Source organism: Rattus rattus, chromosome 14 (assembly GCF_011064425.1).
Source record: "Rattus rattus isolate New Zealand chromosome 14, Rrattus_CSIRO_v1, whole genome shotgun sequence".
Lineage (NCBI taxonomy): Eukaryota > Metazoa > Chordata > Mammalia > Rodentia > Muridae > Rattus > Rattus rattus.
The window spans coordinates 33,058,103-33,075,690 of NC_046167.1; the positions used below are offsets into that span (position 1 = coordinate 33,058,103).

General features: G+C 39.3%; 1 protein-coding gene across 3 annotated transcripts in view; it reads right to left on the reverse strand.

The window, feature by feature from the left end:
• The window catches only part of Hecw1 (HECT, C2 and WW domain containing E3 ubiquitin protein ligase 1), a 367,055-nt gene that overhangs the window by 101,018 nt on the left and 248,449 nt on the right, over positions 1 to 17,588 (reverse strand). For all 3 annotated transcript variants that reach the window (XM_032884399.1, XM_032884397.1, XM_032884396.1), the window contains 4 exons: positions 13,015 to 13,165; positions 5,862 to 6,001; positions 3,349 to 3,470; positions 522 to 707 (listed from right to left, as the gene is read on the reverse strand). In XM_032884399.1, the coding sequence (XP_032740290.1) occupies positions 522 to 707; positions 3,349 to 3,470; positions 5,862 to 6,001; positions 13,015 to 13,165 (599 nt within the window). The remainder of the gene's footprint in view (positions 1 to 521; positions 708 to 3,348; positions 3,471 to 5,861; positions 6,002 to 13,014; positions 13,166 to 17,588) is intronic.

The following is a 17,588-nucleotide window of genomic DNA, read 5'->3' on the forward strand; positions in this document are numbered from 1 at the left end:
GTTCCCAGTAACTATCCTTGCTAGGGATGTAAACTTCATGCTACTGCTCCAGCACCATGTCTGCTGCCATGTTTCCTGCCATGATGACCATGGGTTCTAACCCTGTGAAACCGTAAGTGTCAAATACTTTCTTTTTGGAAGTTGACTTGGCTATAGTAAAGTAACTAAGACACAGACCATTGAACAAAATCACTCAATGGAAAATTTAAAGGTGTAAAGTTGTACAGTAGTCCTGGACCAAGCAGTATTTTGTTCCCTAGGCAGCAGTGGCACGATTTGGCTTCTAGAAGGAAGAAGCTAAGAATGCTAAATATCTCATAAGGCATGGTATATGCTTTGTGCAAAGAGTAAGAAACCTGTTGTGGAAGTCACTGCTTCCCTTCTTCCCAAGGTGCCAATATTACAGCTCTGGGACATGTAAGCCCCCTTTCCCACAGTCCTCCCCTTACTTTCTTCCTTATCTTCTGCATTGGGGAATGTTGGTGTTTGGGGAAAGCCCCATATATATTGATTATTCTCACCTTTCCCTGATGATCAGTTTTGATCTCCCAACCCCGGGGCAGTTCCAGCCGAGTATCTGCAAACATGTTGATGAAATTCACCAGGTCCCGGTTGTGCTGGTAGCGCTCAAAATTTCGAGCATCTCTTCGGACTTTCAAAATCATATGCTTCAGGCAAGTGCTACTTGTAAAAACCCTGTAGGCACTCTGAGACGGTTTGGGAGAAATGAGAAGAGTATGTGATGTTAGAAAAGACAGAGTAAACACACTGAGGACTTTAACATGGTATGAATACAACCTGGTACTGATTTGTGTAAGCTAGAAAGGCAGGCTTTAGAAGCAGTGCTCAACAAGGAAATATGCACTCAACTCCTCCAGGCCTATCTGCCCAGCCAATTCTACCTGACCTTCAGGGTCTTCTTCCCAGTGTCAGTTACACTTGGACTCTCTCAGGCTTCACTGTATCTCTGAACATTGCTCTTCTCCTCCCCATTTCCTCTGACTGCAGGGCTATGCTTTTGATCCTTTTATTTATTTCACCCATTATAGTAGTTTATTGTAGTTAAAGTTGGACTTCAGAACCCCATCATTCTGATGAATCTTATATAACATCTTTGGGTGAGGGGACTAGAAGAAACGATGGCTGTTTTCAGACTTGCCAAGTTAGTCAAATTATAATTTTATATTACATAGGCACCAAAGTTCTTGATGAAGCTATGTCTGGTGTTGCAGTGGGTTGAGAACTCACATGCACCCATATACACAATACTGTGATGAAAGAACACTGTAGGAGGCTAAAGAGGGTCGTCGACCTAGTGTTCCTCACACTCTCAAGGTCCACATGAAGTCAGTATATAGAGCAGAGTATATATGCAGTCTCTGGCATACTTGTTATCCTTTATGATTCCCCACTACCTCACTGCTTAAACCCTCATTTCCCTCTTTTCCAGCCACAGCCTCTGTCCTTGTATCAAATCATTGCACCTGCCTCACGGTCACCACTAATGCTGGCACCCAAATAAAAACCACCCAGGATTTCTCGAGTCTCCATCTGTTATTCATCAATTGGCCATAGGCGATCCAAGCAGCATTAACTGCTTTCTCAGCATTCTCCCTGAGCTAAGCCATTTGTCCCTACTCCTTCAGCACCTCATGGAGCTTGGGGCTTTAATCGTTTTTTGCTTGATTGGTTGGATCAGCCTTTAGTCATGGACTCTCAGCACTTCTCGGAGACTCCGCTAGAGAAATGCTTTGTCAGACTACCCAGTCATCAGAGCTGGTCTCCCAGAGCACCATGGGCTTCTGTTGCCAGCTGAGTAGAACAGTGCCTTGCTGTTTGCCAGGCTGCTGAGGCTTCGTCATTTCTTCCATGTCTGCCATCCACAGTGAAGCCACTTGGTGGTCTTGGCTGCTGCATCCATCCTAACGAACTGCCCCATTTGCTTGGTCTTCTTCCCATTCTCTTTAAACTTCCAAGACTCAATTCAGTCTTTGCCTCATGTATCACATCACCCAGGCACTCTGCTCTCTCTCAGTTTGGACTCTGTCCTGTCATATCAGATTGACGCATGTGTCTCCACAAAACAGATCTCGACTGACACTTAGGTTTGTCCCTAATCTGTTTTGTGATTCCAGTCTCTGGCCCAAATTAAAACAAAAACAAAAACAAAAACAAAAAACAAAAAACAAAAAAACTTGTGGAATAGAATTAATGAATGCTGTAATGCACATTTTGGGAAAATATCCCTGAAAATTCAAGGAAAAAAAGTATATATGTGAAGCCAAATCACAAACAATACCAATACATTTTAAAACTGTATCAAAAGCTAACCTAGTTATTATTAGAGAAAGTATCTAAGATGTTTTTAATAAAGACGAGCTTATATAATGTTTATGAATGGGTAATATTTTTTCATTTTGATTTCTTTTTTTCTTCCTTTCTTTCTTTTTCTTTCTTTCTTTTTTAAATTAAGACCAATAAAAACAGCATGTATTTGTTTCCAAGGAAGTTTCACTAACATGCTTCCAAAAAAGCCTTAGGAAGTTCTGTTGAGGTTTGGTCTTGCTGTGTATTGTAATGCTAAGTGCAGGTCTTCAAGACCTGGAGTCTGCAGGCAGGCCCAAGTGATATTATGTGACCTCGCCTCCAAGTTATTTTTGATTGGCAGATAAAGATGCTGATAGCCAATAGCTGGGCAGAAGAGACATAGGTGGGGTTTAGGATTCCCAGGTTGGGGTTGGAGGAGAACCACAAGGAGAAGAAGACAGTGGAGGAGGAAGGAGAAGCCACCATGGGTTAGGTGAGCCATAAAAATATGGCCCAGAGGGCTGGCCAATTGGAGCATCCCAGATGAAACCTAGTAAGTAGGAATTTGGGGTTATTGATAGAAAAGTAGATTCTAATAGCACAGAGGGTAGATATCTGCCCAGTTTTAGAGCTGATTAAGGATTATTGTAAATATAAAGGTTACAATGTGTCTTTTTTCTGGGAACTGAATGATCAAGGCTGGGTAGAAACCCTGAGGTAGCATTAAATAATTTCTACAACAGAAAGCAATAGAGTTTCTTAATCCTTTCTTATTGGGAGACTCACATAAATGAGCCATACATTTGAAAAAGTAAAGAGAAGGGCATATGGGAAAATTTGGAGGAAAGAAAGAGAAAGGGGAAGAGGAAATGATGTAATTATAATCTCAGAAGATAAAATAAATAAAGAATTCCTTCTTTTCCCTGAGTAAATTTCACTGAGTAAAATTGTAGCCTCTTTATATTATTAAATGACCACATAAAGCCCTACTTGGGTTTTCAGAAAGCCAGACCATCCTGCCTTTGTTTTAGGGGCACTCACATAATTGGCATGCAACACAGTGAAGAACTCAGGATTGGTGATGAACTTGACTGCTGGAGACTGCAGCAGCAAGGTGACCTTCTGTGAGTTGACAGGAGAAAGTGACCCTTCTCTCCTCAGATCTAGAAACATGAAGCAAAGTAATGGAATATGTTGTGAGAAAAGTCCTTCTGCATGAAGCATGTCTCTTCCCATGCAGGGCCCAGACTCCCACTCACACACAGCAGACACTTGCTTTTTCATAGTGACGTGATGATGTCAAGAACTTCAAGTGTTTCTTGTCTAAAATGCTTGATACCAAAAGTGCTTCAGATTTTTCCCAAATTCTAGAACATATACAGAATGAGGTATTTTATAGATGAGATACAAGCCTGGACATAAAATGTATGTATCTTCCATTTATACCTTATAGCCTAGAGATAATGACACATTTTAAAAATCAGTTTCACATTATAGTGCAACCTAAGTTCAAATTCATGATCTTCTGGTCTCTGTTCCTTAAGTATTGGGAGTAAAATCATGTGATATCATACCTCATTTAAAATTTTTATTTAAATATTTTAAATAATTTTATGCATGAACCTCAGAATTTTCCTTTTGTGGCACCATGTTGGCATACTAAATATTTTGGATCTTTTGGAGTATTTTAAATTTTGAGGTTTTAAAAGTCAGGAATCATTATTTCTTAATAATGTTTTTATATAATTTCAACTACATTCAAGTCCCCTCAATTCTCTTCCCTTTGTCTTTTTGTCTTGTTTTATTACAAATGTTACCTGTAATTAAGACAATTTATAGAAGTTTTCCCCTCCTATAAAGACTTCTCTGCTGAGGGATTTTCAAGCTCCTCTCTGCTTGAATTGGACTTTGCCTTGCGCTTTGTTTCATCTGGTACCACAAGGTACAACATGTGAAATCTGAGATAGGGGTCCTAGCACTTGTATCTCTGTCTCTTTTCTGTCCCCATGTCCACTAACAGAAAAAGCCAAAAGGAAAAGCTTCCATACCAAGGCCATCTAAGACCAACCACCACACAGCTAGCTAACACAGGTGACACAGTGACACAGGTGACTAAATATGACTGCAAGGTCAGCAGCATCCTAAGCAACCTGCCAGCTTTATCAGTTTGCATTGCTCACCTGCAGATCTGAACGGTAAATGCGGTTGGTTTTATCTACTAAAACCAAGGTGTTTATTATGTAGTTAACCACGTGCAATTCAATACTAAATCCAGTAATAATCCTGGGTACCTTTTCTCATCCTCTTTTTAATTACTTGATTATTGTATCATGTCTCTCTCAGAAGACTGAACAAAAGTAACAACAACAACAACAATAAAAACCTAACCAGGGTTGTTAGTACATCTGATAGAAAAAGCAGAATGGACACAATTAAAATGTTGATTGAAATGTGTGTGTGTGCATTTAAGAAGAAAGGAGGCAGTAGGTAGGGGGATGGCCAACTGAAAGATGTCTTCAAGTTATGGCATTGGCATTATATATTTAAATTTACTGCAGCTGTGGTTGTCTACGCAAGATTTACTCAAGATTGGGCACATCCACAGGTCATCATGGGTGGGGGAGGATCCCACTGGGGAAGGGGGTTTCATATCATTTTCTTTACTTATCCACTGATAACTTGTTCTTGCTCTAGGAAACATCCTCCCGTCTACCATTAAACAAGACTCAGTGGAACACACACATACAGATTATGTAAAAATAAATGGAGAGAGAGAGAGAGAGAGAGAGAGAGAGAGAGAGTTGGAGAGGAAATTTAAGTTAAAATGACTAAAATCCATTGTTTAAATGTGTAAAATAAGTCAAATAAGCATGTTCGATATCTATATGCTGCCACAAATGGCTGAGACCTGACAGAATGAGAATTACAATATCTGCTTCCTAAACTAAACCTGGGCCTTCTTTTGGCAAGTGCGTCACCAACCCAATTCAAACGGAAATGGATTCCTGGGATTTCACGGTGGTGCTTGTTGTTATGGGTACAGAAAGTCGAAGCCAATCTCATGCGTTTTAAACATCATTACCAGCACCTCAATTTGGTTAGATTTAAAGAACTAAAATCTCAGGCAAATAAGGCTTGACACACAATAAAAATAATAGACTTCATGAACAAGAAACTCACCAGAAACCTCTTTGTGTCCGGGTTCCTCTTTGGTTAAACTGAATTTTATCTGAAATGCTTAAGACTCACTTGAAATGGATTGTGAACATGTGCCATGTTTTATTTATAAGTGACAAATGCTTAGGACACCAACAGATAAACATTGCTCAACCACACAGGAGTCTATGTCTTCTAAAACTCCCTGTGGGAAGCTTTGTTATCTCTTTCAGTCAGGCCTCTAATTCCTCCCTCTTGCTTTCCCATAATTTGCTGCTCTTTTATCTGTGGGTCACGTGGTTATCTCATGAGGCAGTGTCAGGACTTGCACACGTCTGTCACAGACATTCCATGCCACGCTGGGTCCCCTGGGTGCTCTGGGTCCCCTGCTCCAGTACCTAAGCTTGATTGGGAAGATTCTGCTTCCGAGTCACTCCCTCCACCTCCAGCTCCTCCGTCTGGTATTTGCTCACAGCTTTGGTTGCCAGAATCTTCTTCGGATCTCTCTGTTGCAATGGTTCTCTGGATGTTTTGATACCTGTGCATTAGGAAATGGAAAAACCATAACCAATTTGTGTTCGGTAATGCTTTGAATAAGGCAGTTGGAAACAATTGTAAAAAAACTGCCTTGGAATCAGAAGTGCCTACAATTCCAATAAGACACCACTAGACCCCTGTCTCCACAGTATTTGACTAGGTAGCTGGGCAAATCTCTTTCTTAGGACTTGCAGACCATAAACTAGACAGTGGTGGATAGGAGAAGGGAGATGTTGGTTAGATCTGGAAATGGAGTTTTGAAATCCCATAAGCCCTTGCTGGTTATGAGAAAGTATGCCTTATATCAGCTTTATGTTTAGGAAGTAGATGGGGGGGGGTTGCAGAAGAGGTGGAGGAAGGAGCACAAATAGCCAAGTCTTAAGTCAAAATCAGGTGGGGACTGCACTCAGTCCTGCTCGGTTCTTCTGCAGCGGGTCTCTGAAGGAGTCAGGGCCCTAGTTCTTCCCCAGATCTTTTTTTTTTTTTTTTTTTTTTTTTTTTTTTTTAAAGATTTATTTATTTATTATATATAAGTACACTGTAGCTGTCTTCAGATACACCAGAAGAGGGCATCGGATCTCTTTACAGATGGTTCGGATCTCTTTACAGATGGTTGTGAGCCACCATGTGGTTGCTGGGAATTGAACTCATGACCTCTGGAAGAGCAGTCAGGCGCTCTTAACCGCTGAGCCATCTCTCCAGCCCTCTTCCCCAGATCTTAAGGAGCAAGCTTTCCTACTATGGCCTCCAAATTCCTTGAGAGAGGACCTGTTAAATTACATTAACGGACGCAAATTGAGACCTGTGCTTCTAAGAAGCTGTCTGGCTACAGCTTCATACATCAGGGTTTGCGATTCTCTGGTCTGAAGACTCTACGTTTATCATCCATCATTCACTTCTGAAAATGTCAGAAGACACTTGTGCCAGCAGCGGTGCTGGGGGCACTTCTTCAGAGGGCCGTTTAAAACAGTGTGGAATCCACTCAGTGATCGTAGCATTACGTGCGTATGCGAAGGTTATGGGAACGTGAAAGATGACCCATTGGGATCCTGCTGAAACACAAGGAGTGCAGCCAGGGCAGGAGACTACGGCCACCAGTGAGAAGCTGCCTGGACCTCTGACTTTAACGGGGGCAGAGAGTTGCCAAGGACTGCAGATGCTGCTATTGGACACTCGTCTAATATATTGGAAATTATGATTTCCCCAAATGGCTAAACAGTCTTTTCAGAGCCACGTGCTCTCCAGCTTTCCTTTTAAGTCGTATCAAAGTTCTCTCCCCTTAAAGGACTAATAGTACATGTGGGAGCTTTGTGATGGAACTCGGAAGGCCCCAGTAAGCCCAGAGCACAGATGTCACTGACTCAGAAGGTCTCTAAAAGCCTTGCCTTTTTCCATTTCATCAGGAATTTTCTGTCAATGTCCTCCTGTACTTGTTATGTTTGGAGCTAAAGATATATAAAAGGCTCATGGAATTGGGTAATAAGATCAGTTAAAATAATACAATTGCCCATGATTGCATGCAAATAATCATACAAACTAGAAAAAAAAAGCCTTCCGAAACCACTCCAACCTAACCAAACAAATAAAGCAGCAGGTCAGGAAATTCTATACATTAATTACAATTAATTAAGGGGTTGGGGATTTAGCTCAGTGGTAGAGTGCTTGCCTAGGAAGCGCAAGGCCCTGGGTTCAATCCCCAGCTCCGAAAAGAAGAAAAGAAAAAAAAACAAAACTGAACAATTACAATTAATTACAATTAATTACAATCAGCAAACACAGATCGGAGGCAAGCTGGAAGTAAAGGTATTTTTGGCCAAGTAAAACCTATAAAGCCACATTCTTAAAAAATTAGGCATTGATAACAAATATACCAACTCTGCTTCTCTCCCTGTGGTACTGTTTTTGGAACAGGACCACAAAGGAATACTCTAATATAAGATACTTTTAATATTTAAAATGGCCTTGGTCTTTAAATAAAAAAAAATCACAAGACACTAAACAGAACATTTAATAACAAGACATTAAGTGTATTAAATTATAGCTACAGTGGAGCATTTACAGGAATTTAAATGTTGACCTGAAGAAATGGCAGTGATGTAAGTCATTATCATAATATGATAAAGAAAGAAAATATGAAATTATGTTGTCATCATGTCATAGCTAGGTAAGAACTATGCCATATATATTGAATATATTACTTAAAAATTTAAACGTTGGTGTGATATGAATGTAGGCTTTTTCTATTTAAATTTAAATCTGCCTTCACATTATAATTTAATAAAGTTAAGTCAAAATGTTTTAATTGATTATTTATAATGAAAATTTACATTGTTATTTGGCTTGTCATATATATAAAATTAGTTATTTAACTTTAGTCTCCAACTATAGGAATTAATTCAGACATAATCCTGTGTTTCATTCTAGGCAAGTCTTATCTACAGCTTTTGACCCTGCTTGTCTCAGGGTAGATCTTGATCTTCTCACTCACTTAGGATGCAATGCTAACAAGTGTTTCCATTTTTCAGTGAGCTAGGAATCCTTGTAAACTTCTCTAAGTAACTGGCGATTATCAGAAAGAACTAGATGCGATTGTAAATGAGTATACTCTCAGTATACTTTTTGTAGCTATCTACTTTCAAAGCACAGAATCCTTTAAATACTTGAAACCGGGAAAGGCAGTGTTTAAAAACGTGACTTTCTGTAAAAGGCTTTCCCACAAGAATCCAGCACATTCTCAAACTGCAAAAATGATTTTTTCTTTATCTGTCCATATGAACTTCAAATGAAGGGTTCCTGGCTGCCTCTCCCGGTGTGTGCAGCTTCATGGAAGGGATTTGGACTACATTTTGGTTTATACTATCTGAACACCATGGATGTCTATTGATTTTCATGCCATGGATCTGGGTATTTTGTTTCTTAAATATATTGCTTTGTTGATTAGATTTGCTGGGCTTTGCTCATTATTTGGTGTTTAAGCAGCACCCCTTACACATGTAGCTTGATGACCGTCTGGCTTGCTAAACCTTTTCAGCGTCTTTCTGCAGGTGGGATGGTCCTACTTTCAACAGAGAAAGGCTGTCCTATGGACATTGGATGCATTTATGTCTAGTAAAAGCAGGTTTTGACAACTTCTTCCCAGCAATATGCTTTGCTTCTGCGACTGTGAAGGAGTAGGCCAGGTGCCACCACAACCATCATGGGATAAGTTAATTTGAGTGAATCTTGGTATTGTTTATTTTATTATTTCTGAGACAGGGTTTCTCTGTGTAGCCATGGCTGTCCTTGAACTATCTCTCTAGATCAGGCTGACCTTGAACTCAGAGATCTGCCTGCTTCTGCCTCCCAGTGCTGGGACTAAAGGCATGCACCACCACTGCCAGGTGAAACTGCCACTACTTCCTGTGGAGGAAATGTTTGCCAACATGGCGGCACTGCCATGAAGACCTGGGTACCCCGCCTTTATCTGTTCTTCTGATATGCTGGAAGGCTTTGAGACCTTGAGATCTGACAGATCACCATGAGTCTTCTTCTGGCCCTTGCCACAATGGGGCTGTGTGCCGGGAAGGAGTCAATGGCTACACCTGCTTCTGTGTGTCTGGATATCATGGCAGGCATTGTGACCTGGAATTAGATGAGTGTGTTTCTGATTGCTGCATGCATGAGGCCATATGGCTCAATGAGTTAGGAAGATACATGTGTGTCTGTCCTCAAGAGCATTCTGGTGTTCACTGTGAGTTGAATATTGAGGAATGTGGATCCCAGCCGAGTCTACATGGTGCCACATGTCAGGATGCTCATGGGACTTACTTCTATGACTAAGCACCTAGATTCCTTGGAGACCTCTGTGAACTCAACTCTGATGAATGTTCCCGTCAGCCATGTCTCTTGTAGAGGTCTGCGTGTGGATGGAAGAGACAACTACTACTGAGACTCATGGGTAGTGGATTCACAGGGACACACTGTGGGACTTTGATGCTTCTTTGCTGGTCAAGGCCTTGTCATAACATACATGTGAAGACACTGTTGACAACTATATTTGTCACTGCTAGCCTGGATGCACAGGTGCTTAGGAAAGATGGACATAAATGAATGCAGTAGCAGCCCTGGCCAATTGGTGGGCGGTGTGCTGATCTGTCCTCAGAGGACTAAGGGATACATTACAGGCCTGCCCTACACCTTCTACTATCTTGGAGCCTCAGGCTGTGTTTCTATCTGTCAGCCTGGATTCACAGACAGAAGCCTAGCATAACTGTCCTCTGAGACCCACAGCCAAACATTAGAGCTCTGAGAGTCCGGTGAAACAGATGGGGAAAAGACTGAGGAACTCAGATGAGACAGGGACTCCACAAGAAGACCCACAAAGTAAACTAATCTGGACACTTGGGGACTCCTAGAGACTGAACCACCAACCAAAGTACATACGAAGGCTGAACCTAAGATGTGCCTGTAGCGACTTAAAGGTCCAGGAGGGGATGGTACCCAGAGCATGCCTCCCCCTCATCAGTGGAGAAGGGGAGAGGTTATTGAGAGCTATCTGAAGAGGGAACTAGGATCAGGATGTAAAATAAATAAATAAATTAATGGAAAAAGAAAAGAAATAGGCTGTGACTGAAAATCCTTTATGGTTCTTATTAATGACTAATAATGACATAACGACTTTATGGTTCTTAGTGACTAATAGGAAAATGGAAGGTAAATGTCTTCCAAATACTCAAGCAATAAAAGAATAATCTGGTAACTTTCACCTAAAGCATAATCCTCTATACCGAGAATTCAATGTTAATCAATTATATGTATATGTGAGTGTGTGTGTGTGTGTGTGTGTGTGTGTGTGTGTGAGAGAGAGAGAGAGAGAGAGAGAGAGAGAGAGAGAGAGAGAGAGAGAGAGATTGTGTGTGTGTATACATGTATTTAGTAGCTAGAGGTTGATATTGGTTGTGGTCCTAAATGGACCACATGTTTTACCCATTTATTTATTTATTATTTATTTATTCAGTCATTTATTCACTTTACATCCTGATTGCTGCCCTAACTCACAGTCTCTCCCCCATTCCTCCCGACCCTTCTCCTCTTCAGAGTTAGGCATATCCTCTTCTGTTGAGGCCAGACAAGGCAGCCCAGTTAGGGGAATGGGATCCACAGACAGGCAACAGCTTTAGGAACAGCCCCTCTCCAATTGTTGGGGAACCCACATGACTGAGTTACACATCTGCTACATGTGTGCTGGGGACTAACCTGTAGCCTGTGTATGCTACAGGATCTCTCACTGAAGCTGGAACGCACCGACTCATCTAGACTAACTGTCCAACAAACCTAGTAACCTACTGATTTGGGCTCTCCTGATCTGCAATTACATAAGTGCACCACCACACCTATGTTTTATATAACATGTGTTATCTATTTTATATGTTCTATTTGGATGTAGGTCCTGGTGATTGCATGCTAAGCACTTTACTAACTGGGCCATCCTCCCAGTGACCTATTATTTCTTTATTTATTTGGAAGCTTTATTTTTTTATATGTGTCTATTTGTATGCATGTATGCATATGTATGTGCGCATGTCTGTGTGAGTGTATGCCACATATGTATAGGCACCCACCAAAGCCAGAGAAGGTTTCAGATCCCATGAAGCTGGAGTTACATAGGATTGTGAGCTACTAGACACAGGTACTAGAAAAAAAAAACGTGGGTCCATTAGAAGAGCAAGAAGTGTTTGTCACTACCGAGATATTTGTCCAGTTCCTTGTTTTTTATTTTCAACTAGCCTACACTGTAGCAACTTTCTTTATACCATCCTCATGCATACTTAGCTGTAGTCAAATCTCAACCCCTTACTGTCCCTCATCTTTCTGCATCCAGTTTTAATTAAACTCTTCCACTCCAGTATTTTCCCTTCAACTTTCTTATCACATGTGTTCTATGTGTTCTTAACAAGTCAGAAAGTCCATTTTTAAAGGACAGATCCAGTTAAATGTTAAAGGCTTTGCTATCAGTAAATATCCTCAACCTAGGTTCTTATTCTTTTCAGCCCCCTCAACCTTTTCTTTACCTTAGCGCTTGAGAAACAACACAAGATATGTATGCAATTTCAACTGAAATGAGCCCCATGTCTACACTTCTAATAAGAAAAAGTATCCTGAAACCATTGTTTGCTGTCTTTAAAGAATGAGAAAGTGGACATGTTGCTAGCTTGAAGCCCAAGTGACACAGCACCATGGCTACTACCCAAACACAAAGTGTATCTGTGCAAGTTCAAGAGTAATGCTATAGTTTCTAACCAAAATGATCCTGGACGAATTTCTCTTTCCTATAGGATCCTGACATGTTATCCAAGCTGGCCTTGAACTTGAGATCCTCCTGCCTCAGCTTCCCAAATAGCTGAAAGCACACAGGTGAGCCAGCATAGGCCATTTCAAAAACATCTTTAAGCATTTATTCCTTCACAGATAAAGACTTCTGAAGAATCAGTGTTTATGGTTGGACAATGACTCTGAGATGAGGAAAAACTCTAAAGTGATGGGTGTACAGTGCATGAGACAGGAGGGTGGGCTCCGTGATGATGGGTATACAGTAGAGATGAGACAAGGACTAAGTCTACCGTGATCTATGAGGCAACTTTTCTTTAAAGCTTTTATGGAAACTGCCCTTGAAATGTTCACTATTTTGAGTTCTGTATCTTTAGAAACATCCCGTGATGGACATGAACTAGTCTTCCCAAATATAGTCACATCCTCACATCCTTGATAAATGCCCTGGGAGATGGGGCCATAATTAAAGAATTTCTGATTTCTGGCTTGTACCAGTAAGACAGAGGAACCCTATCTTTAAATATCATTCAAGCTTAATGTGATTTCTGTCACTAATTTACAAACCTAGCCTTCAAAATACTGGGAACAGCTTGGTTAATATAACTAATTTTGTTCTGTTTCCTTATAGTGAGCAGGAAAGCAGAAGAGGGATGTCTTACCATCCTTATCAGGCTTTTAGGATCTCATTCGAAACCAATCACCAACCTTCTGTTAAGCTGCTCCATCTGGTGGACAGACCCGGATCTGATCATTCCATCTGGAGTAGGCGCCATTGATGGTCGCTGCCAGGTGGTTGTGCGATTTACATGGTCCACATAAAAGACCCGTCCATGGCTGTCGATTCGAGCTTCCCAGTCTAGTGTTTAATAATAGGACAAGAAAAGTCAAGAATGGACTACTAACCCATGTGTACATACCATGTGTACATATTCCACTTCCAGGTCTTCTGAAGATAGAGCTCACCAATGACTCATTGTAAAGACTCTCCTATCCCTCTAGCCCTTGCCCTCTAGCACTTGCCTTGACTGCTGGACAGCAGTGAGAATCAGCTTCCCAGAAAGGAGCTAACGTACTCAGACTCTCTACTTTGCCATGGTAATTGTGGTTCCTTGACTAGGACGTATGCTTAAATTTATTAGTGTCTAAAGAAAAGTTGCTTACTGCTTCAAAAATATTGCTGGTTATTCAAGAAGTAGGTGCACGATGCCAGAGAATCAGTTCTTCATCCAGGCTAACAGGCTAGGGGCAGTCACAATAGATCTTGTGTTTAAACCCCTTTTAACTTAGTTCTGAAATGTTGTACCTGCACTTTTAGAAAGCTTCTAATGATTTACTTAATTTTCTTTTATGTGCATTGGTGTGTGGGTGTCAGATCTCTTGGAACTGGAGTTACAGACTGTTGTGAGCTGCCATGTGGGTCCTGGGATCGAATCTGGGTCTATTTGGAGGAACAGACAGTGCTCTTAACCCACGGAATCATCTCTCAAGCCCCAAAAGGGCTTCTTTCTAACCTAAGTGGGCTCAAGCAATTATATTTCCTTTTAAGAGGGTGAATGGAAGAATTGATAACTACAGTTTCAAAATATCCATGTGATCAAATGTAAAGTCACAGTAATCGAACAATATGATAAACATCAGGCTGGAGGGAGGAAGTGATGAAATTATATCATAATTGAAACTATATTTAAAAATGTATAAAATATAAAAAGATAAAATCTTTCAAATTATCTTTTTTAGTTTTGAGATTATAATTACATTATTTCCCTCACTCTTTTTATCTTGGTTGATATATATATATATATATATATATATATATATATGAATGACAGATATATAACACTGTTGCTAAGTAACCTTCACATAGAGTAGAGGGACTCAAGGCAGAGGTATAGACGATTAGGGGATACACATATAAGTTGAAGTGAATTGAAATCCATGAATAAACCCCTTGAAGCTGAGAGTTAAATGTGATTTTTGTGTATCTGAACTAGGTATATGATATGAGCAATGATACACAGTAATGAGTAAAATTTCTGTGGTCCATATATAAAAATGTGATATAAATGACACCAATATGGTGTCATGCTAAAAATACTAAAAGATGTACTAAACATAGTTTCAAAATGAGGAAAACCATTTGGTTTAAGTGAGAGAAGACAGTTTTGGGACTGATTCAGATTTTATCTTGAAAACTCATGAGTTAGGTAACGATATAGTGACTCTCAAGCTTTAAATGGAAGATAAATTTGTCATCCTTATGGTTTCGTATGTATATGACATATCTGTTTGGAAACATAATGTTATATGTCTAACCTAGAGAGTTGTCAATGGCCAATGAAAGTCCAAATACCAGAAAATATAAAATTTAATGTATATGAGAGATGGAAGGAAAATGTAGTTTAGTTATAGAAGTATATTCTAAGAAGGTTTCCCTAAAGTAGACTGTTAGATAATTCAGATATTAACTATTAGAAAAATAACCAATTTAGCAATGATCTTACTGTATATACTTGTAATTTCATAACTTCATAATTAATCATGTTCTAAATGTTTGAAATTTCTGTTGTTTTTAATCTCATTAAAATTATTAAACAAATTATTAAACTATTTTTTCTTGAACTGTCATCAATGAAGAATAAGAATTAACTCTTAAATAACAAGTGATTTTTCAATTCAAGTGAAAAAAGTTCACTTACACTTGCTATAAACTAGGAGCTATGGCAAGTTCTGAGGACACAGATCCCGACTCTAAGGGAAAGCAAGAATTTGTCCACTGACTTCTCTATTGGCCTTGCAAATTACCCGAGAGGTTGGGGGGATTGGAGAATGAGCATTGGGAACACATTCTTAGGAAGTTTCAAATCTCTACTCACTCCTGGAAAGCATGTTCATCAGACCCTAAGCTCTTTCATTAATACATTAAGTATCTGAAACACAGTGCTAATTTTATATTTTTATAAACATTCATTAAACGATTAGCTGAATTTGAGTATGTTTTCTGGATTCCTTTGTAAAGCATTTATTTTCACATATCTTATAAACAAAGAAAAAGACATCTGAATGGATCTTTAGGCCTCAGCTTTATAGGAAGGATTAACCACTGTGATGCCAGGAATTTACTTAGACCCCTGAAAACAGTGTCTGTTCTTCACTGAGTCAACTTACGGTAGTATGTAGGTCAGGTTGAGTTGTTTAGGATAAAATGAATTATTGAATACCAAATTATGTTTTAACAAGAAGTGACACATGTATTGTCTTTATTATTGGATTGTTTATTTAAATATTTTAATCAATGCAATATCCTATATGTAGATTTTTTTGAACTTTACAAATGTATCTAATTACTTCATCCTATCACTAGCTGAATCTCTACTATAATGTAATGTAATATAATAGCAGGTTATTCCTACCCAACATCCTCTATAAAAGGTTTTTCTATTAGTCTAGTCTAAAATTGGGTCATAATTAATTTTTATTTTCCTCCCATGTTGATGCTCAATATATTGTCAAACTTATCTTCAAAATGTATGTTCAGATATGACCATTCCTTAACAAGTCCCCTGCTGTCACCCTGATCCAAATCACCAATGATTTCCATCTTGGCCACTGCAATGACATGCTGTATCTCATAGACTTCTATTTTTCCTCTGCAGTTTATTCCCTGTACAACAACCAGGGGAAAACTTTTAAAATACATGTCAGAAATACCATCTCCCTGTTCAAACGCTGTGGTGTGTCCTCATTCAGAATAAAAGGCAAACCTCTCTGGCAGTTTTCAACCTGTGGGTCTCGTCAAACTTCTATCTCCTAAGTATTTACGCTATGATTCATAACAATAGCAAAATAACAGTAAGAAGCAACAAAATTTTATGATGGAGGGTCACCTCAATAAGAGGCACTGTTTTAAAGGTCACAGCTTTAGGAAGGTTGAAAAGAAATTGCAGCTGTCTACAGGGCCCCAGGTGACTGGTTTGTACTGTTTCACTTGACCATAATTATTATCAGCCGTGTTCTCTCTGCCTCGGTGACTTCAGATGCATTGATTTTACTCTTTAAGTTCATCATCATGTCTCCACTTGGAGCTTAGTGGCTGCCAACTGCTGCCTTTGCCTGTGAAGCTTTCCCTCAGCATTTATATGTGTAACTCCCCTGTCTCATTCATTATTGCCCTCTTGGGGAGGCTTGCTAAGATTTCTAGTTCTAAAACTGCAAACCAGTGTCTACTATACATGAGAAGACTCCTTCATCTACTTTTGTTTTCTCATTGCATTTATCACTAGGTTCCTATTTCCCATGTTATTGTTTATTGTACACTTCCCAGGCTAGCATATAGATGCTCCATGCGGGCTGCGGTCATTGTTCATTTTGGTTAGCTAAAACAGTGCCAAGTACAGAGCATTTAGCAAATACGTGGTGAATGAATGACTATCAGCAAGACAATCATGTCCCTTTTGAGATCGCTTAGCAAAATCCTGTTGTCAGAATTGATTAGCAAATTTCTAATATTTTCCTTGCTATATCGATAGAAAATTAAAACCCATTTTGAGTCTTTTTTAATTGTTGAGATTGGTTTATGCTCGGTAGTTATTTTGAAGTGGTTTTACATCAAATTATTCATAACTAGTTCTACTAGGCATATATATATATGTTTCTTTTGTGTGTATGAGAAAGAGGATGTTTATTCGAAGTCACATGTTATATATAAATTTTCAAATAAATGCTAAGTAGGAAATATATGAAAAATAGTGGAATTTTATTCCTTTCCCTTTTACTCATATCATAAATCAGTTATATAAATGAAGAAAAAAATCAACCATCAAAAATTAAAAAAGATAATGTTTGGCTTGGCCTCTGAGAAATATATGTGGTGATTCTTTAAGCTAGTATATATGTTAAGGACATTTATACACTGACCAAAAGCAACTTGAGAAGGAAAAGGTTTATTTAGCTTATAGGCTACAGTCCTTTATCTAAGGAAGCTAGGGTAGGTGCTTAAGGCAGGAGCTTGAATCAGAGAACATAGAGGAAAACGCCTTACTGACTTGCTTTGACTCTATACTATTTTAGGATATCTAGGAAAGAATGTTAAGGATGAAAGGGCTTCTAGGATGATTCTTCTGCATTACAGAGGCACCAAGGTTTTTTCAACCATTAATTTCCTCACTGTTAAAGTATGACTGAATAGGGAAAAAGTAATATTCATTGTTAAGTACAGATGGATTCTTAAATGTACATTTCTCCTTTTGAAAACTAAAATTGCCTAATGCAAACTCTTGCAA